The 21431-nt window shown below is 39.6% G+C and overlaps 1 protein-coding gene and 1 long non-coding RNA gene across 6 annotated transcripts; one reads left to right on the forward strand and one right to left on the reverse strand.

Annotated features, from left to right (window-relative positions):
* The first annotated feature begins 933 nt into the window (after nt 1-933).
* LOC127005658 (uncharacterized) lies at nt 934-8402 on the forward strand. Its single transcript, XR_007758780.1, has 2 exons — nt 934-7787; nt 7907-8402. It is a non-coding gene; the product is annotated as an uncharacterized LOC127005658 (long non-coding RNA).
* LOC127005657 (WD repeat-containing protein 82-like) lies at nt 2977-20426 on the reverse strand. Of its 5 annotated transcripts, none has more exons than XR_007758779.1 (9): nt 20147-20426; nt 16107-16204; nt 15419-15485; nt 14807-15010; nt 13784-13952; nt 13175-13294; nt 12371-12463; nt 11211-12011; nt 2977-10708 (listed from the first exon to the last, which is right to left on the reverse strand). XR_007758779.1 is itself a non-coding variant. In XM_050874742.1 (8 exons), the coding sequence occupies exons 1-8, from the start codon at nt 20305-20307 to the stop codon at nt 11979-11981; spliced, it is 945 nt and encodes a 314-aa protein (XP_050730699.1). In that variant the 5' UTR covers nt 20308-20426; the 3' UTR covers nt 2977-11978. The 5 variants fall into 5 exon arrangements, 1 of the variants encoding a protein (XP_050730699.1); XR_007758777.1 differs by having other exon boundaries at nt 2977-11084; XR_007758778.1 differs by having other exon boundaries at nt 2977-10834; nt 10959-12011.
* Between the last annotated feature and the right edge of the window lie 1005 nt (nt 20427-21431).

The raw sequence follows: 21431 nt of genomic DNA on the forward strand, positions 1-21431 counted from the left end.
TATTTTAGCGTGATATAGTGTTGCATCTGTTTCTGAGTCGAGAGGAGGGGAGGCCCCCGGGGGAGGTTGTTCGGCCTCGTTTGATAAAATTACAATAATGGGGGGCGGGGGGAAGCGTCAGCCATGGGAGGCTAAGTTTCGTTTCGTTTGGTTATTATTAAAATGATGGGGAGTCAAGGGGAGCGAAACCCCCTTCTCCCCGTAGGTTATCAAGTTACAACTGTTAGGTATAATTTTAATTTCGATAAATATAATAAATGGAATCAGATCGCCTACGTCGCCTGTCCCCACGTTAGGGTGTTCACGAGAGCGTCGAGGTGTTGACGTGGCTGATAACAAGGCTGCCTTTTCAGTGCTTCAGAGAAGTGTCGGTTGCTTGTTACGTCCCGTAATGTACACCACTGAATGCCGGGGATCGAACCCGAGCCTTCTGAAAAGAAGTTAGGGCAGCATACCAACTACGCCACCGATGAGCTCTGCGCCAGTGGCAACTTCACTTCAGTGCTTGTTAGGCCGCTGTCTGTCTGTCTGCCCTTGCGTGTCTTATTCTGACTGGGAGTATTGTTTTTAATTTTTTTAAAGATGTTTTGTGTTGAATTATAATGTATGGATCTAGATTTAAAAATCTAATGTATTTTTTTCTTGGATAGATAAATAGATATAAATGTAGAGACAAAGACATAAATAGATACCTACTGATAGAAAGAAATAGATAAATAGGCAGATAGATACAGATAGATAGACGGACAGATAGATAGATAGATATTTGTGCATATTCTTATAGACTACAACCTGGATAACATGTTATTATAGTAATATTTAAGGGGTATTATATGGCCAATTAAATGACTGACTGTGGTTTCATGCTGCAGAGAGAGAGAGAGAGAGAGAGAGAGAGAGAGAGAGAGAGTTTGGGGACGGTCATAAAACACATCTAACTTCATAATAGAAATGCGAAAATTGACGAAAAACAATGCCAATGATGATGATGATGATTCTTTCGTTCACATCGATTTGGCAGAGATTACGGAATTACAATTTATAATCCCTCTGTTGCAGCTGACACACGCCACACACGCTTCTCTGGCGGTGACACGAGATAAAGTAAACCATAATAAACAAATAGGTACATAAATCAATAAAAAAAAGTACTGATAACTGGAAAAGGATGATGATTTTTGACAAGGGAACACAGTAGCAAATTGAAAATATGAATCTTATATACAAACATTCGTAATATAAGTCTATGAAGAATGAGGATATGAAAGGGTAAAAGAAAAAGAGGAAAAGGAAAAAAAAAGAAAGAAAAAATGGAAGAAAAGAAGCATAAAGAAGAAGAATCGAAGAAAAAGGAAAGAAGAGAAGTACGGAAAAGCAAAAAAGGAAGAAAAATAAGAAGTCGAAGAAGAAACTAAAAGAAAAACGGAAAAAAAGAAAGAGAATAGAGAAATGGAAGAAAAGAAGCAAAAATAAGTAAAGAAGAAAAGGAAATAAGAAAAGAAAAAGAAGAAAAAGGAACAGGAAGAAAAATACAATAAAAAAAAGAAAAAAAAAGGATAATGGAAGAAAAGAAGCAAAAATAATGAAAGAAAAGGAAAAAAAGAACAGGAAGAAAAATACAATAAAATAAAGAAAAAGGAGAAAATGGAAGAAAGGAAGCAAAAATAATGAAAGAAAAGGAAAAAAATAAGAATGAAAAAAGAACAGGAAGAAAAATACAATAAAATAAAGAAAAAGGAGAAATGGAAGAAAATAATAACAGAAAAGGAAAAAAAAAGAAAATAAACTTAAAAGGAGGAGGAAGAAGAAAAATAAAAAAAAGACTAAGAAGAAACTATGACATATCCAATTGTTACCGAGACTTACCGAATCATTACGTATCCAAAACTAATATACAAGAACTTAACCCAATGTGGATGTATAAGGCCCATAGACTTTGACGTTTCCGGCTCTCAACAAACGTTTCCCAAGGCCACAAAGATGATTAGTCGAGTTCTCATGGGTCTTTTTAACGTTCTTGATGCAAAGGCCTTGTCAAACTATCACTAGGCTCATAAAACTGCCCATGGAAATACACATATGCCCCGAAATGTTTAAGAATGAGTGTGTTTATATTTTACAACTGTTTTCAAAGTCCACAAAGGAGATTAGTCGGGTTATAATGAGTCTTTTTAACGTTCTTGATGCAGAGGTCTTGTCAAACTATCACTAGGCTCATAAAACTGCCCTTGGAAATACACATAACCTTACCGAATGTATGTGTGGTATAGATCCCAAAATGTATAAGAATATGGATGTGTTTATATTTTACAACTACTTTCAAAGCCCACAAAGGAGATTAGTCGGGTTCTAATGAGTCTTTTTAACGTTCTTGATGCAGAGGTCTTGTCAGACTATCACTAGGCTCATAAAACTGCCCTTGGAAATACACATAACCTTATCGAATGTACTATGCGTGTATGCCTCCTGTTCTTTCTTTATTCTTTCTAATTTTTGCTTATTTTCCATTTTTCTCTTTCTTTTTTTTCCCATTTGTTCTTTTAGTTTCTTCTTCGACTTCTTATTTTTCTTCCTTTTGCTTTTACTTCTCCTCACTGTTATACGTTCATGGTGCAGCAGCCTTGTCAAACTCCTCTTTCTCTTCCTCTTCATATTCCTACAATTTATCCTTTTACTCCTCCTCCTCATTCTCCAGGTGCTTAGTCTCTCCTGCCCGGCTAAGTTATCACCTCCTCATATTCCTACAACTTATCCTCTAACTCCTCCTCATTCTCCAGTGCTTAGTCTCTCCTGCCCGGCTAAGTTATCACCTCCTCATATTCCTACAACTTATCCTCTTACTCCTCCTCATTCTCCAGTGCTAGTCTCTCTGGCCCGGCTAAGTTATCACCTCCTCATATTCCTACAACTTATCCTCTTACTCCTCCTCATTCTCCAGTGCTAGTCTCTCCGGCCCGGCTAAGTAATCACCTCCAATCTTCATTATTCTTTTATTCATCATTACTACACTTAGTAAAGACAATGTTCAAAAATAGTACAAGCATGACCTGAGATTATGTATGAAACTTTATCATTATTAGTTGTATATTTTCTCCAAGACTGATAAGAAAAGTCGAGTTAAAAGGTTTCAATTCTATCCATAATCGCTTGTAATCATATTCATTTACAGCAATTGATGTGACCCAGAGACTTTCGTGAGTGATGGAGTCTTAACCCGGTAACAGCGGGGATCATGTTTCTTAATGGTCCCTCTAAGCGAGAAAAATGAGAAAAAATCATCACTCACACAAACCATTTCATAATATATATCAAAGCATTTGTGATCAGTTTATGTATCATCTATTTTGGGGGGTTTATATCATGGCACAAATATGGCCCGTCGCTGCTACATGGTAAAGCCACAAATTTGGCCCGTCGCTGCTACCGGGTTAAGCTCATTTTCTCACACACTTTCAGCTCTCACAAACACAATTTCCCAAAGCCACAGAGGAGATTAATCAGTTTCCCATGAGTAGTTTTCACATTCTCAGTGCAGAAGCCTTGTCAGTCTATCACCAGGCTCATACAAACTACCCATGAAAACACTAACACAACCTCTATGAAAGCCTTATATGTGGGTGGGCGAGCTCTTGTGATGTTTGAGTATATGGGCCAATAGGTTGAGGTGACAGCCAAGCCTCCATCACTCAGGGACAGATCTTGAGTCATTATGGTTCATTCACATTAGCTTGGCAGATTAGCTCCTCCCCCTCCTCTCTCCTCTGGTCTGCCATTGGTTCATACACTTGTTTACTTTTTGTGAGTAGTGAGAAACAGGAGGCAGACCATCAGTTTTTTTTTCCATTGTTTTGATTCATTTTTACTTCATTGGGATTTTTTTTTTTTTTTTTTTGTTGGTGTTGATGGCAGTTGTAAAAGAAGAAGAAGAAGAAGAAGAAGAAGAAGAAGAAGAAGAAGAAGAAGAAGAAGAAGGAGGTTGTAGAGGGAGAAAATGTAGAAAACTGAAGAGGAGGAGGAGGAGAAAGAGGAAGAGAAGAAGCTTTAGCAGAATGAAGAGGAGGAGAAAGAGGAAGAGAAGAAGCTTTAGCAGAATGAAGGGGAGGAGAAATAGTTGTAGAAGAATGTATAAGAGGAGGAAGAAAATAAATTGTTGGAATATGAAAAGGAAGAGGAGGAGAGAAAGAGGAGGAACAGAAGTTTTAGGAGAATGAAGAAAAGGATAAGTTGTTTTAGGAGAATGAAGAAAAGGAGAAGTAGTTTTAGGAGAATGAAGAAAAGGATAAGTAGTTTTAGGAGAATGAAGAAAAGGAGAAGTAGTTTTAGGAGAATGAAGAAAAGGAGAAGTAGTTTTAGGAGAATGAAGAAGAGGAAGAGAATAAACTGTAGGAAAATGAAGAGAAAGAGGAGGAGAAAGGGGAGAATAAGAAGTTTTAGGAGAATAAAGAGAAAGAGAAATAGCTGTAGGAGAATAAAGAGGAGGAAGAAGAGAATAGAGTGTAGGAAAATGAAGAGGAAGAAGAGAGTAAGTTGTAGGGAAGTGAAAAGGAAGAAGAGGAGAAAGAGGAGGAAAGAGGAGAATTTTTAGAGTGAGGAGGAGGAGGAAAAGAAATTAAGAGGAAGTGGAAAATGAGGATGAGGAGGAGGAGACATAGGAGCTTAATCACCAAGTTAATATGAAATAACTGATTGGCAATTAGTATTAACGAGAGAATTAATTCCTTAAAACTTTGGACTTTCATGACATTGACTTAGGCTAAATATTGCTGTGTGGCTGAGGGATGAAGCTATACACACACACACACACACACACACACACACACACACACATATACATTCAACATCAGTATATCGAACCTAAAGACCTCATCACACAATGTTGTAGTTCCTGTGACACATGATGTTTCGGATGACACATTAACTTAAAATCCATGACCCAGACACATAATTACACTTAAGTTCACATAAAGACTGACTGTGGGGTTTTAACTCTATGAACCTGATGTCGTCTTAGCAAGTTACTACATAGATCAACACGTATTTCTCCTCTTTCCTCTTCTTTCTCCTCCTCTTCCTTTTCACTTCCCTACAACTTTCTCTCTTCTTCCTCTTCATTTCCCTACATTGTATTCTCTTTCTCCTCCTCTTTATTCTCCTAAAGCTTCTCATTCTCCTCTTTCTTTCATATTTTACTATCAAAGAACGTATTTTTCAGTCACATTTTATTGGCTCACTCTATATTATTCATTCCTATACAAATTAATATGTCTTACTCTTTCCTTTCATCATCATCATTAGGTTTTCAGCTTTATATACTTGACAATCTAAATAAAATGCCTTTCCATACAAACTGATGCATCTATATCACTCTTTTTCATTATTATAATTAGATTTTCAGATATTTTACTTGACGAACCACATAAGTTTCATTCGTACACAAAATCAATACATCTTAAATCACTCTTTTTCATCATTATTATTAGGTATTTAGTTTGATTTCCTTGACAATGTAGATATAATGAATTCCTATAGATAATGCTGCTGCTAAATCACTCATTCTTTTTATCATAATTATAAGGTATTAGAATATTTCAAGCCATTTAAACATTTGAACTGAGCAGATGAATGAAAAAGCTGGATTCTCAAGACTGTCAACTGTAGGCTATGTACTTCCGAAGGTGACTGGGGGAAGGTTCACATTCTCTCTGCGTAAATATGTCTGGTACAGTAAAAACTCTTGCATACATCTCCCACATCAATACAACTGGTCTGGGTCTGGGTGTGGTGGCAAGTAGGTCATTCAGTGTTTTGTAAGGGAGAGTAAAATGATTTCATACCACAACTTCTCTTTGGTTTGAAATTACACTACTTTCCCCTCGGGCGCGTCAAGCGGAACATCACGTAACACCGTACACACACACACACGCGCGGAACGAGGCCTCAGCGGCAGAACACAGGTGGATTAAACTGGTCTACATAATAAATATACGCATGCCTCGGTCTTACATCTACTGCGTTACAAAAGGAGGGAGGGGGAGGGAAAGCGAGTGAAATCATGAATATACATACACTTGTTGAGGGGATATACTGTGTGCTGGGGTGTGGCTTGTCCAGTTAGGTAGTGATTTGCGACTCGGGGTAGATTGAAATGTCTTGTGTGTGGGTATGAATGTGTGGGAGGGGTGGGGATGGGTAGGGGAGGATACTGTCATATGTATGTGTGTGTGTGTGTGTGTGTGTGTGTGTGTGTGTGTGTGTGATGTTGAATGTGTGTTGATGTTGTGTGTGTGTGTGTGTGGATACCAAGTGTGTTAGATGTTGTGTGAGTGAGTGTGATACAGTGTGTGATGTCATATGTGTGTGTATGTGTGTGTGTGGTTGTGTTTGGGATGTTGAGTGTGTGTGTGTGTGTGTGTGTGTGTGTGTATTTACCTATTAGTGGTTTACAGGGCCTAAGTGGATAGTCCTGTCTCCTTGTCTATATTTGTACATGTCTCTGTGTGTGTGTGTGTGTGTGTCTGAGCAATACCCATACTAGCCTGCACTCCATCCTCATAACACTATTCACCGTGATATGAAAGTTTTGTGGACATATGCACATAACACATCTATCAAATTGTTCTCTTCATAATTGTGGATATTTTCTCTTCAACTTCTCGAGAAATGAAACTGACTAAAAAGGTAATAAAATACTTTAATTCTTACTTTTTTGAGATCCAGAACTAAAGAAAATTCATCCCTGCACGTCTTTATAAATTTTCGGCGTTTGTTTTCACAGTAACAAACGAATACATACATCTCTTTCGTTGACTTAAACTAATACATTGCCAAAAGAACTTAGCCAAAACACTTCCGATACTCATTCCATCCTGTGCTATGCCTTGAAAATTCAATATATGAGGCAAGAACTTAGCCAAAACACTTCCAATACTCATTCCATCCTGTGCTATGCCTTGAAACTTCACTAAGAGAGGCAAGACACTGGGCAAAAGACAAGCCTCCACACACAATTGATATTTACGGCAGGAACAAAATCCTTCAACCACATCATCAATCATACAATGTTACCACAAATCCACTTACTACAGAGCTTAGGGCCAGGACTGAGGAAGAGATATACAAGGAGAGAGAACAGAGACTAAGGGCAGACTGAAGGAAACATGGAAGAGGTGTGAAGAAAAAGAGATTAAGGATAGGACTGAGAGGAGGAGGAGTGAGGTAGGAGAGAGACCAGAGAAGAAGTAGACTGAGAAAGGCATTGAAGAGAGAGAAGAATGAACAGAGGGTAGGAGAGAGGGATAATACATGCAAAGGGAAAGGTTGGAGAGTGAACAGAGATTAGGAATAGACTGAAAAATACAAGGAAGAAAGAGATGCTAGAATGAATAGAAAGAAGTAGTTTAAGATAGCCTGTGATGTAATGTATGTATGTGTTTGTGATGTGTATGTGTGTGACTGATAGATACATGAGAGTGGATGTGTGTGAAAGGTGGGAAAAGATGTTTATGAAGAGGGTGCAGTGGAAACACCTCTACCATGGTCACCCCTTTGATAGACAGCTGAATTATTCTATGCGATGTGAGATGGAAAGCCACACCACAGCAACACATGACACACCTCTCAACACTAACCTACACTACCAATGAGTGACAAACTGGTAAGGTAAACGAAACTTATCAGGGTTTATTCACACTGAAAATTGGGTCTTACTAGTACGGCCTCGCGCACGTAACGCTACAAATGCTTCCTAGCCAGACGATCTTAGCCAGGAAAAGGAGTCTATCCCAGAGGTGAGACATAAGGGAGTGGTTTGGCAGCTCCCGGCATAGAGAATGGGAGTGTATGTTACCCCTCGGACACCAGGTTCTGAAGAGCGTATGGTAGTTGTCCTAGCATAAGGGTAACTGAGGTGAGACGTACATAAGGGAGTGGTTTGGCAGCTCCCAGCATACAGCATGGGAGTGTATGTTACCCCTCGGACACCAGGTTCTTAAGAGTGGATGGTAGTCGTTCTAGCATGAAGGTTACTATAGAGGATTCGTATTTATCAAAAGTAGCGTTGCCCACTTTTTGCCTCTCCTCTCTCTGTCATAACATACAGCAAATCCTTGAAACTATGTCCAAAGAAATCCTTACTGCTTAACTTTCTACTCTCAGTATAATGGTAACTGCAGAGGATTAGCATATCTTTTGAGTAGCATTGCCTCCCTCCCCTTACCTCTCCTCTCCTGCCCTAACCACACAGCAAGTCTTTCAAATAATGTGCAAATAAGTCCTCACTCCCTAACATCCTCCTCTCAGAATGAAGTTATCTACGGAGGATTCACATTGACGGTAGTATTGCTCTCCCTAACCTCTCCTCTCCTAACCATACAGCAGGTCCTTCAAATAATGTGCAAATAAGTCCTCACTCCCTAACATCCTCCTCTCAGAATGAAGTTACCAACGGAGGAGTCACATTAACGGTAGCATTGTCTCTCCCTTACCTCTCCTCTCCTAACCATACATCTAACTATGTGCAATGAAAATCCTAACTCCCTAACTTCTTCCACTCGGTGCTACTTAGGTTTACATGTTATAATTACGGTAAAAAAAGCACCCAGCCTACCCAGACCAGCCTGAGAGCCCTGTACCTGAACACAGCAAAGGTGCGACCCAACCTGACCTAACCAGACCTATAGCCTGTCCAAGCCCTTCTGCCGGGGTCCATTAAGGTGCGTTCGTAGTAACTGATGGATGAGCCAGACACCCAACCAGTCTCCATCCAGCCACCATGATGTTCCTTCCCTACTCTGACCAACACACAACAGGATTCTGAACATAAGAGGAAGTGGCCTTTTTCCATGAAGATACTGTAGTAGATTCCTTGTCCTTTTCAACCAGCCAGTTAGTCAGCCAGTTACAAGGGTCTGGATGAAGGAGAGGAAAGTACAGTTCTGTGTAAAGATAAACAGTTCCTTTCCTCCTTCAACAAGCCAATCTATCACACAACCAGCCAGTCAATCAACCAGTTACAAGGGTCTGGATGAGAGGAAAGTACTGTTCTGTGTAAAGATAAACAGTTCCTTTGCTCCTTCAACAAGCCAATCTATCAACCAGTTATATGTATCTGACCAAAGGAGAGAAGAAAGCAATGTTCTGTAATGATAAACAGTTAATTTTCTACTTAAATCAGCCAGTCTATTGATCTGTATGAAGGAGAAAGTAAAGCACTGTTCCATTGAGACAAACAGTTTCTTTCTTAGTTCAACCAGACAGTCATGTGAATCTGGACTAAAGAAAGAAGAAAAACTGTTCTGTAATGATAAATCGTAACTTTCTTCCTCTACTCAATCAGTCGCATGGATCTTGATGAAGGAGAGGAGAAAGAACTGTTCCAAAAAGACAACTTATTCCTTTCTCCCTTCAACCAGACAATCATGTGAATCTGGACAAAGGATATAAGAAAAACTGTTCTGTAATGATAAACTGTTACTTTCCTCCTCTAATCAATCAAACAGTTACGTGGATCTTGATGGAGTGGAGAAAGAACTGTTCCAAAAATACAGCTCATTCCTTTCTCCCTTCAGCCAACCAGTCACATAGTTCTTGACAAAGGATGAAGGTGGCACTGTTCCATAAAGGTAACCAATTTCTTTACCTTTAAAAAGAGTCAGTCAAGAAAGCAACCATTTAAATTCTGAACCAAAATAGAAGGTAGCAATGCTTTAAAATGCTTACCAACACCAGACACAAAGACAGGAGTGGAAAAAGAGACTCATAGCCCATCCAACCACACAAGGGAAAATAAAAACGATGAAAAAGAGGAAAACACAAAGACAATAAGACATAGAGGCCATTCATCTAGGTAATACAAACACACGCAAGTAATACCCATTGGTGGAGGAACCCGGCAGACAGAGCGAGGCCAGCACAGACCAGCGGCCCTTCAGAAGCAGCCGTCATAGCCCAGGCAGTCAGGTACTCCTCCTCTCACGCCAAACCCAGCCCACGTAGCTTAGCGCCCCTTCTCACACCACTACCGAATCTACTTAGCCTAGATCCTAGTCCACTTACATCATTATAAAGCCCATTTGTATCCCGGTACCCAGACGTTTCAGACCCACATCACGGAGCTGTTATCATAGAAGTTTGTCCTCTCTTACGAATGATTTTTTAGATGTCGTGTTGGTGTTCGTCGATGATAGTGTGGCTGGTTGTCTTTTGCTAACTTGTTTTTCGAGGTGTGGTCACTTAGTTTTGTTAGTGGTTTTGTTCTGTATTCCTCTATATGACCGAGTTTGTAATATGTTTCAACGTGAGTGTGTGAAAATATCCAGCACTTCCGACTAACCAAATTTTTGAAGGAGCTTTTTTTTTGGGGTATGGTTGGGTTTTTGTACATCGCTTACTATGACTGAGTTTGTAATATATGTCGACGTGAGTGTGTGAAAAAATCCAACACTTCCGACTAACTACATTTTTGAAGGAGCGGTTAGTTGGTTTGGTTGGGTTTTTGTACATCTCTTTCTACGACTGAGTTTGTAATATATGTCAACATTTTTGAAGGAGCAGTTAGTTGGTTTGGTAGAGTTTTTGTATATCACTTTCTATGACTGAGTTTGTGATATATTGACATCAACTAGAGTGTGTGAAAATCCAACACTCCTGGCTAACTAGGACCCACAGCTTGTATTACGTCGACTTAACTGGGAAAATCAAGCACTTTTACCTAACGCCATCCCTAAGTTTGTAATATATATCAATTTGAGACTATGTAAAAATATCCAACCCTTCTGATTCACCAGGTCCCACAGCTTGTATTACGTCAACTTAACCGGGAAATTCAAACTTTTACCTAACGCCATCCCTAAGTTTGTAATATGTGTCGCCTTGGGACTGTGTGAAAATCCAACACTTCCGACTAACTAGGTCCCACAGCTTGTATTACATCGACTTAACCGGGAAATTCAAACTTCTACCTAACGCCATCCCTAAGTTTGTAATATGTGTCGCCTTGAGTGTGTAAAAATATCCAACCGTTCTGATTTACCAGGTCCCAAAGCTTGTGTTACATCGACATAACTGGGAAAATCAAGCACTTTTACCTAATGTCATCCCAAAGTTTGTAGTGTGTGTTGACTTGAGAGTGTAAAAATATCCAACCCTTCTGATTCACCAGGTCCCAAAGCTTGTGTTACATCGACATAACTGGGAAAATCAAGCACTTTTACCTAATGTCATCCCAAAGTTTGTAATATGTGTCGACTTGAGTGTGTGTAAAAATATCCAACCATTCTGATTTACCAGGTCCCACAGCTTGTAATATGTCGACTTAACCGGGAAATTCAAACATGTCGATCTAACTCTGTCCTAGAAGTCAAAATAAAAAACCAGCACTTCTGATTAACTAGGTCCCAAAGCTTGTATTATGTCAATGTAACTGGGAATATCAAACATGTCAAACTAACTCTCTCCTAGAAATCGAAAAAAAATCCAGCACTTCTGATTAACTCGGTCACAAAGCTTGTATTACGTCAACTTAACTGGAAAAACAAACATGTCGAACTAACTCTGGCCCAGAAATCAAAACAAAAATTTAACACTGCCATCCAACACCGTCCTTAACTTTGTATCACGTCGGCTTAACTCTGCAAATCCAACACTTCCAACTAACTCGCATCTCCAAACAAGGAAATCAAACCCCAAACCAGCCACATAACTTCACAAACACTAATACGACATCTAAACAATCCCCCGTGAGATGGACTGCTTAATAGGGAGGTTCCTCATCAACCCTAAGAGTGACTGGAGGTGTCAAAACCCAAGCCAGACCTCAGACTCAATGCCCAGCCCTCTGACCCACACGCCAAGGCCAGCCGAGCGAGGTGAACCACTGACGCTCCCACTCAGCTGCCGACTCTGGCTTCCTACCCTGGTTCCTGGGGCCGAGGGGGGAGGGGAGGAGAGGGGGTGGCTGTGTGGTGACTTGCTCCGGCCCCTCACATGTCGTCCAGCGCCGGGAGCCAGAATGCCTGGGGAGAGATGAAGAGGTGACTAGAAAAATTGACCTGACATGATGGAGAGTTTGAGTAACCATGTTAACCTCTGAATGACTTTGAAGACTGTGAGAGGTGTAAAAATGACAGCAGAAAAATAAACTTGACATGACATTGAGAATAAAAATAACTGTAAAAAATAAATTTGACAAGACAGTGAAAGTGAGATTTTGAGAAGCACATGTCACCCTCTGCACGACCTTGATGATTGTGTGAGATGAAGAGATGACCGGCGAGGTAAAAATAAACCTGATATGATGGAGAGAATGATGACAGGTTGATGTTTGGCAGAATGGATAAGTGAGTGTCTAGAGGAATGGACAAGCCTGCCTTACCATGCTAGTACAGCCAGACGCCAGCATCATGTACTTGGGGTTGAACTGCACACACTGTACTGGCCCTGTGTGGTCTGCATTCAGCACACACACCTGAGAACACACAAACACACATGCATTAATATACACACCTAGAAACATGCAAACATACACATATCACTGTGACATTAAGAAGGAAACACACATAATACAAATATGTATATATCTGGAATTAATCATTTGCCTGTGATCCTGGGTTTGATTCCCAGGCAGCATGGAGACAAATGGGCAGTCTCCTTACACCTGTATCCCTTCTCTGCCAGCAGTGAATAGGTACTGGGTATCAGTCTGGGACTGAGGTTCTGTTCCTCCCCCGGGGGGGGGTGGTCTGACACTGCCAAAGGCAAGTAACCCAAGGGTGAAAACCCCTGGCCTTCAGACCAAGGACACAAGAGCTTGTAGCTCACTCCAACAAGATACAATTAGGTGAATACACACATAAAGAAGTGACTTAATTACTGCCTGTAAAGGAACAAGAAGCTATGAAAAATTTGACAGCAATGTTTCTCTGTTGTATAACTATGAAAAAACAAGATGACAACAGTATGAGTTGAAAAAGCCTCCAAACTAAGCCAGGAAATTCAGCTTCCTATATAAAACAACTGACATAAGGAACAGTCAAAATCTAGAGGTGGGTTAAGTAAGGAGGATCCACAATTTGAATGATAAGTTGGATAAATATGGATGTGGAGGCAGGACAAGACCAAATAATACAAACTATAATTAGGTAAATACAACTAGGAAAATACATCCACCCACACCCACCTTGTAGCCAGTCTCTGCATTCCACACGTGCACCCGTCCATCTGTGGAGCCACTGAAGATGAACTGTGAGTCTGGACTGAACGAAGCTTCCAGCGGCATGCCCTTGTTGTTGAGGTGACCCTGTGGGGGGAGGGGGAAGTGAAGGTCAGTGGCGTTACAAAGTCCTGCTTAACTCCTACATGACTCGGAAGAAACAAATTACAATCACAAACAAGCAGAAAGTCAAAGAAACATAAAGACAAACACAATGAAAAATAGAAACACAGAAACAGAGAAAGACAGAAATAAACAAACAACACACAGAAAGACAGAGACAGAGATAGAGAAAAGCAGTAATAAGCAAACAACAAACAAAAAGACAAAGAAAACAACACACTAACAGACAATAATAATACAGAATAAGAAATACAGAGGCAAACACAAAGAAAACAGAAACAAGCAGAGAAAACAGCAATAAACATGTAACATACAGAACAAGAAACAGAGAGACACACAAAGTAAAATAGACACAGTAACAAATCAATCAATTAAAACCATAAAAATGAATCACCACCCAGATACGTATACACAAGTAAACCCCTCCCTCATCCCTTCCGTCAGTCAACTCACCGCGAAGGTCTTGAGTGGCGTGCCCTGGAAGGCATCTACGAGCCTGATGACGGAGCCGTTGGTGGAGACAAGGATGGTCTTGCCGTCGGGGCTGAACTTGATGCCCGTCCAGTCACACTCCTTCTCCATGGATAGCTGGAAGGTGCTGAACGGGCCCTTGTCAAACGATCTGGGGGGGTGAGGAAAGGGAGGTGAGGAGAGGCTGCAGGTTAGGTATATACAGTCGTCACTCAAATAGTATGGTTTCCAATAGTTCGGTTTCGGTTTTATGTGGATTTTCATAGAAGAATTTTTTAAGGATTTTTAAATTTCCCAACAAGCAGGAAATTTAAAAATCCTAAAAAGATCTTCTATGACAATCAACATAAAACCGAAACCGAACTATTGAAAACCATACTATTTGAGGGATGACTGTAGTTTGTGGTGAAGATGGTGTGCTTTGTAGTAAGTTTGTCTGTCTGTCTGGCTTTCCCTTTGTATATGTGTCTGTCTATCTCTCCATCTCTGTCTACCTGTAACTGTCATTTTCTGTATCTGTCTCCATCTGAATGTCCCCTTGTCAAATGATCTTGTGAGGGGGGAGGAAGGGTAGGTGAGGAAAGGTTGTAAGATTGGTAGTTTGGTTGTGGTGGTGATGGTTTGTATTTGGAAGTATGTCTTGTTTTTTTACAGTTCAGAGGGCAGTTCAAGAAAAGAAAAGGATACAAAAAAAAGCCTTCTGGCACTGTCTATCTTTGTTTGTCTGTTCTGTCTATCTATCTCTTTTGTATTTCTTTGTTTTCTTGTCAGTATGTCTATCCTCTGTCTGTCTGTTCTGTCCATCTGTCAGTCTATTTGTTGTTTGTGGCAGTTGTTGTTTTTTTACAGTAGAGGAAACAGTTCAAGGGCAAAAAAAAAAGGAAACAATAATGAAAAAGAAAAAAAAAAAGTCTGATACTCGCTGCTCCTACAAAAGAGTCAAGAGGAGTCGCAGAAATGTCTTGATCCTTGACTATACAAAAAACAAATCTCTCCGCTGCTCACCTTAGATCGTATAGTTTGATCATCTCCGAGTTTATGCCGGCTGCAAAGATGAGTCCCTCGGGGTCGAACGCCGCCACAGGCCGTCCGCCGACGTGCATCATGCCCTGGCAGTTGGGTGAGCGCAGGTCCCACAGCCGCAGCGACTTGTCCATCGAGCCCGAGATGAAGGTGTCGTCGATGGGGCTCATGCTTAACGTCACCACTCTGGGGGAGGTGGAGGTGGGTAAGTCAGATATTCAAACACACATGGGAATATCCAATGTCATGCTAGCTGGGAGACTTTGACCATCCTATAAGGAGGTGGACAGCCATTTTTGCTCAGCTGGTGTGTCAGGGGCTATCATCCAAGTGTGACAAGAGAGGCTGCCTGCTGACCAACTGATCTTTTTTGCATCTGTAGGTGACCCAACCAGCCATGTCGGAACTTTACGTCCAGATAAAACAAGTAAATTCAGATAAAGACATAGTAGAGCCAAGGCCTAGCATCCAGATATGGGATGTCTGGATATGTGATGGATTACTGTGTACTTAAAGATTGATGACACATTTACTTTACACTCTCAGAGAATGTAAATAAAGTGACTGTGACAGAACCCCAAATGCATGACTTACTTCTTGGTGTGTCCGGGGAAGTATCTGATGTACTTGTTGTCGTGGAGAGAGAGGTACCGGATGGTGTCTGGGGAAGGGAAGTCATTATTGTTATTATTTTATTACTCTTTTATTATCACATCATCCTCACTAATAAACTTTACCTTTATCAGCATTTGTTTATTTCTTGTACTGAGTGTTAGATCAAAAGTGACATGACACAGATGCACCTCCTGCCCACTTCTTGTATTATTATTAGTATGCATTAGTGATCATGAGCCTCACAGAAGAGCATAAAAGCCACGACACCACGATTGTCTCTGTGAGGGGCATGAACAGCAAGGAAAAAAGAAAATGGGGAAAAAAAATAGTCAAAGATCCACTTTAGGAAAGAGATAACTTTAGTTTTAAATAATTGAACATTTACTTCAATGGCAATAAGTTAGGAAGCATATATTCCACACTCTGACTGTGGAGGGTAAAGCTTCTTGAATAAAGTGACATATTACAACATGTTCCTTCAAATGCCAACCTTTTTAGATTAGCAGTGTCTGGTTGTGTGAGCAGGCCTAAAAAGCGGTGGAAGACAAACAGACAGTCATCAACAGACAGACAGACAAAGAAAACACTGTGATCAAAGCTAACTCAGTGGATGAGAAGAATGAGTACAAAAGTTAGTAACACAGATGGCGTCAAACATTCCACTCACCATCGATCTTTGTGGAGCTGTAGATGGCAGAGTTTTTGGCATGTGTGAAGTGGATGAGATCGACACCATACTTCTTGCTGTTTAGTGTTCTTTTTGACCTGCCAAGAGAATGGGAATCAATTTTTTACACTAGAAATATTAATTAATGTCGTCTGAGATGCCATTAAAAACAGAAGCTAAGTCAAGTCACTGAATAAAGATAAAGCATTGAGACATACTGACTACATTATAAAAACATAGAAAGAGAAAGACAAGAGTATACAAATTGTGTATAAAAAAAATAAAGTTGGGTCCTTCAGAGTAAAGCTGGATATACTGTACTGACCAAGACCTGTGTTCAGTATTTCCATCAGTTATGTATTGTAACAGCCTTATTTTAGTGATATAGAAGCCTCATAACAAGGCAACAAAGGCTGTGTGGTCAAGGCAGAGTGAGAGGAGAGCCCTGCCCCTCCCCCACATTGATGCCATGGCTGAGGCAAGGACACACCACCCTCTGGACATGACCAGAATGCCTTATCATGGAGTCACCTCAAACCTAGCACTGCACCCTCACTGGAATGTAAAACTAGCCATGGAAAGAATTGTGGCTTTATATTGTAAATGCATGGACCTGAAGCTATGGTTATGAGTCTTAGTTTAACATTTAGTAGGTTGATCTTAAATCAGCTATAGTGTTTGATGGTCCTGATGACAGACAACCCCACCACAACGCCAAGAGGACCTGCCAGTAAAAAATGTTCACCTCCATTTGTCTCTCCTCACCACCTTCTCTGTGATCTTAATATTTGTGCATTATTATTATTTTTTTTTTTTACAGCAAAGGAGACAGCACAAGGGCACAATAAAAAGGAAACAACAATAAAAAAAAGCCCGCTACTCGCTGCTCCTGTAAAGAATCCGATGAGGTGACCGAAAGAGCAATCAATTACATCAGAATTAATTGGCTAAGTGCTTATAAGCTTATACATTAAAATCATTAGTAATCAGCAATTTTTATCCAAACACTAGTGATGATTGAAAAAATAAATAAGTAACTACATATAAACTTTGAAAGAGCTTTATTGGCAACAACTAATAAAATGATTTACTAGTTTTTTTCTTTTGCTAATCATTGTTTTAAGTGGCTGAGTATCACACTGTCACACTACACACCCAGACTCTTATATTCAAAGCATCCTAGACAATTAAAAAATAAATCATCACCAGGTCCACAAATGATATAACACAGCTTAACTTTCCCTTCTGCATGACTGACTGAAGGGCACAAGACAGAACTGACCTTTAATTAAATACAAAATGAAATGCACACTAAACTTTTCTAAACAAAAATCTAGTCAGTAATTATCTAGATAAATTTACTGTCCATACTTGTCTTCTTTCTTCAGGGCTTCAAATCTAACCAAATGCCTGCACTGAGGAGGAGGAAATGTCCCTAAGTTAACTAGATGGAGAGAGCTCTGTCCTACCAATAAAAGGTTTTAGTTATGGCAGTATAGGCTAATGAAATATGATAATGAAGGGGAGGAAATGGCCAATAGATAACTAGAAGGGGAGCTCTGTCCTACCAATGAAAGGCTTTACTTGTGAACTGTATAGTCTAATAAAATATAGTTCATGGGGATGATGAAGCCCCTCCATCATTTTAGCTAAAACTATTTCTCCAACAATTTAACTAATATCAAAGTGTTCTGACATGTGGGGTTTGTGGGTGCTTGGAAGAGGACACATTATCAGAGATGGAAAGAGGTACAGATTTTTACTTTAGAGTCATTTGTTTACCTGCAAAGGATTAATGAATTAGTTGAGTATAAAGAGTAATAATAATATCAAACCTAACCCGGTAGCTGTGGGGATCATGTTTCTAAAAGGCCCCTCTAACCGAGAAAAATAAGAAAAAATCACCCCTCACACAAACCATTTCATAATATATATCAAAGCATTTGTGATCAGATTATGTATCATCTATTTTGGGGGTTTATATCATGGCACAAATTTGGCCCGTCGCTGCTACACGGTGAAGCCACAAATTTGGCCCGGTGAAGCCACAAATTTGGCCCGTTGCTGCTACTGGGTTAAGGCAAGTAAGACCTCAGGCCACAAGAAACACTACCTTTTTAATGAATAAGATGCCATTACAAACTTACACGTAAAGATCAATAACTGACAAATTAAATGAAATCAATCAAATCAAATCACAGCCACCATACATTTGACTGAATGGATATTAGCCCTTTGATATGGCATTTTTTTCCAAACTCCCTTTCCATGTGTGTCTTTCCTGTTAAAACTCCAACTTTCTCACCTCCCTCGTGACTGCTGACTGACTGACTCAAGGGATGGTGGGAGAGGGTCGAGAGGTGGGGCCTTGATCTATAATCCGACTCATTTAGGGAAGAAGGTCTGGGCTATATATGGGTTTATCTCACTTGCTCAGGAATAGCTCAATGGGGGTGTCGCAGCAAAACAGGAAGACAGGGATGGATAGTTAGGTTAGGGAGTTATTCTACTGTTCTGTATGCTGCCACGTGTCTTATTTGAGTAGATGACAGTAAAATGAATGAATAAGAACATAAAACAAGAAGACAATCACGGAGGTTCATAGATGGCAGAAGTGTATAGGCGCAGACCTTTGAATGACTGTCTGATCGTGATGCTGGGGACCTTTGGCATCCAGTCTATGTGATTTTACCTGTATTGGGTAAACTCACTCTCATGACTATGCCAAAAATGTTGAAATGGCTGATGAGATGTCAAGAAACCAGGGCAGTGAGGGAGGAGGGAGAGGTGGGGAGGATGAGTTGGTTATTGGGAAGACTAAAAATAAAATCAGTAAAGTTTAACGACATTAATACCATATTGAAGACAGCAAATTTGAAGACAGTAAACTAAGACATTAAAGTTGAAGACAGAAATATTATAGACATCAGTAAAGTTGAAGATTAAAATTACGGATGTAAAAATAACAGTAAAATTGAGGACTAAACTACAACAGCAAAAATTAAGTTAAATTAAATAGAAAAATTGAAGAAAGTAAAATCGAAAACTGCAAAATTAAAGATACTAAGTTTAAACAGTAAACTAAGATATAATTAGAGACAGCAAAATTAAAGATGGAAAAAATACAGGAAAATATGCCAGGAAACTTGAAGGTAGTAGTATAATTGTAGATAATAAATTGAAAGCAGTAAAATGAAAATGATATTCAGGACACCAAAATAAAAATAAAATTAAAGATGGTAAAATTGAAATCAGAAAAATTACTTTGAAATCATATGTACAATACGACTGAACTAAAAATCAAGACAGCAAAACTAATTGGTAGTATGATGGACAGCAAACTTTAAAAAAAAATAAAAAATAAAAAATACAGTAAAATAAGACAATAAAAATAAAAACAGTAATATCAAGTAGACAAGAATGAAAGTCAGTAAAATTATACAATAAAATTAGAGAAATCAAAATCAAAGACAGCATAAAAAAAATAATGATAAAAATGCTGAAGTAACGGCAGAGAGAGAGAGAGAGAGAGAGAGAGAGAGAGAGAGAGAGAGAGAGAGCAACTGTGACCAAGGGAGACAGACAAACGGAGACAGAAACAGATAAGCAAAGACAGAAACAGATAAACAGAAATAAAAGACAGACAGAAAGATAGAAAAAAAATAAAGACAAACAGAAACAGAGATAGAAACAAACAAAAAGACAGACAGAAAAACAAAGAGAAACAAACAAAAAGAGACAGAGAGAGAGAGACAAACAGAGACACAGAGAGACAAACAGATAGAAAAAACAAACAGACAGAGAAACAAAGACAGACAGAAAAACAGAGACAGAAACAAAGAGACAAACAGAGAAAAACAGAGACAGAAACAAAGAGACAGACAGAGAGAAACAGAGACAGAAACAATAAGAGACAACAGAAACAAACAACAAGACCAGGGCAGATCCAGGACAAAGAAACACTGGCTCCCAAACCATCCCCAGGGCTCGAAAACGCTCCTGGACCTTTATTATGACCTCTGACCCTTGACCTCACTCACGTTCCCTTCTCGCAGTCATAAATCACAATCTGGTCATCGTCACTGGAGGTCACGAGGAGGTCGCCGCTGGGGGAGAAGTCAATGTTGTTTATCTTCTCCGTGTTGTCCCTGAAGAGCTTGGCGACCCTGAAGGACCTCACCACGTGGTCCACCAGCTTCATGGCCCCGGGGAAGCAGCAGGGGGGTCAGCAGGAGGGGCAGCAGGAGGGCGAGCAGGCAGAGGCGGTGTCCAGGCAGCCACTCCGCTTTTGTTGTCATTGGCTTCTTCTCTTTTTACGGGTTCGGCATCACTACTTCCCCTTTCGGCTCATTTTATGCCATTTTATGCCTTTCTGATTTAGGTTTATAGTCTGTTTTTTTGTATTTTGATCGTATGCTCTCAGTGGTGTATTATTCGCTTTTATTGGGAGTGCATGGGTGGTTCGGCTTCACTGCTTCCCTTTTCGGCTCATCTTATGCCATTTTATGCCTTTTTTATTTAATTTTATAGTCTGGTTTTGTATTTTGATTGTGTACTTGTAGTGTTATATTGTTGCTCTCAGTGGTATATTGTTACTTGCTCTTATTGGTTCGGCATCACTGTTCTCTTTTCGGCTCATTTTATGCCATTTTATGCCTTTTTGATTGAATTTTATAGTCTGTTTTTTGTATTTTGATTGTGTGCTTGTAGTGATATATTGTATGCTCTCAGTGATACATCGTTATTTGCTCTTGTTAGGAGTGGGGGGTTTCGGCTTCACTACTCCCCTTTTCGGCTCCTTTTATGCCATTTTGTGACGTCTTGATTTAAGTTTATTGTCTGTTTTCGTATTTTGATTGTGTACTTGTAGTGGTATATTGTTATTTGCTCGGCCTCTTGCAGTCTCCCTATATGTTCTTATGTTCTTGTTGGTTCGGCATCACTACTCCCTTTTCGGCTCCTTTTATGCCATTTCCTGCCTTCTTGATTTAATTTTATAGTCTGTTTTTTGTATTTTGATTGTGTACTTGTAGTGGTATATTGTTATTTGGTCTAATTGGGAGTGGGAGTGCATGGGTGGATCAGGCCCGGATGTTTCATGCTGTCATTAGTTCTTATAATTACGTATGTAGTGCTATGCTGCTGTGCAATGATTGAATTTACTTTTAAGATGAATTTTTTTCCTAGTTTAAAGAGTAAATGTTAAAATGTTTATTTATATTAAGGATTAGTCACTGAATGGAAATACGTATTATTATATGTATGGAATAGTCAAGTCAATCATGGTATTATTTTAGAAGAAATATAAGCAGTGAGAAATTAAAT

Source organism: Eriocheir sinensis, chromosome 30, assembly GCF_024679095.1.
Source record: "Eriocheir sinensis breed Jianghai 21 chromosome 30, ASM2467909v1, whole genome shotgun sequence".
Taxonomy (NCBI): Eukaryota; Metazoa; Arthropoda; class Malacostraca; order Decapoda; family Varunidae; genus Eriocheir; species Eriocheir sinensis.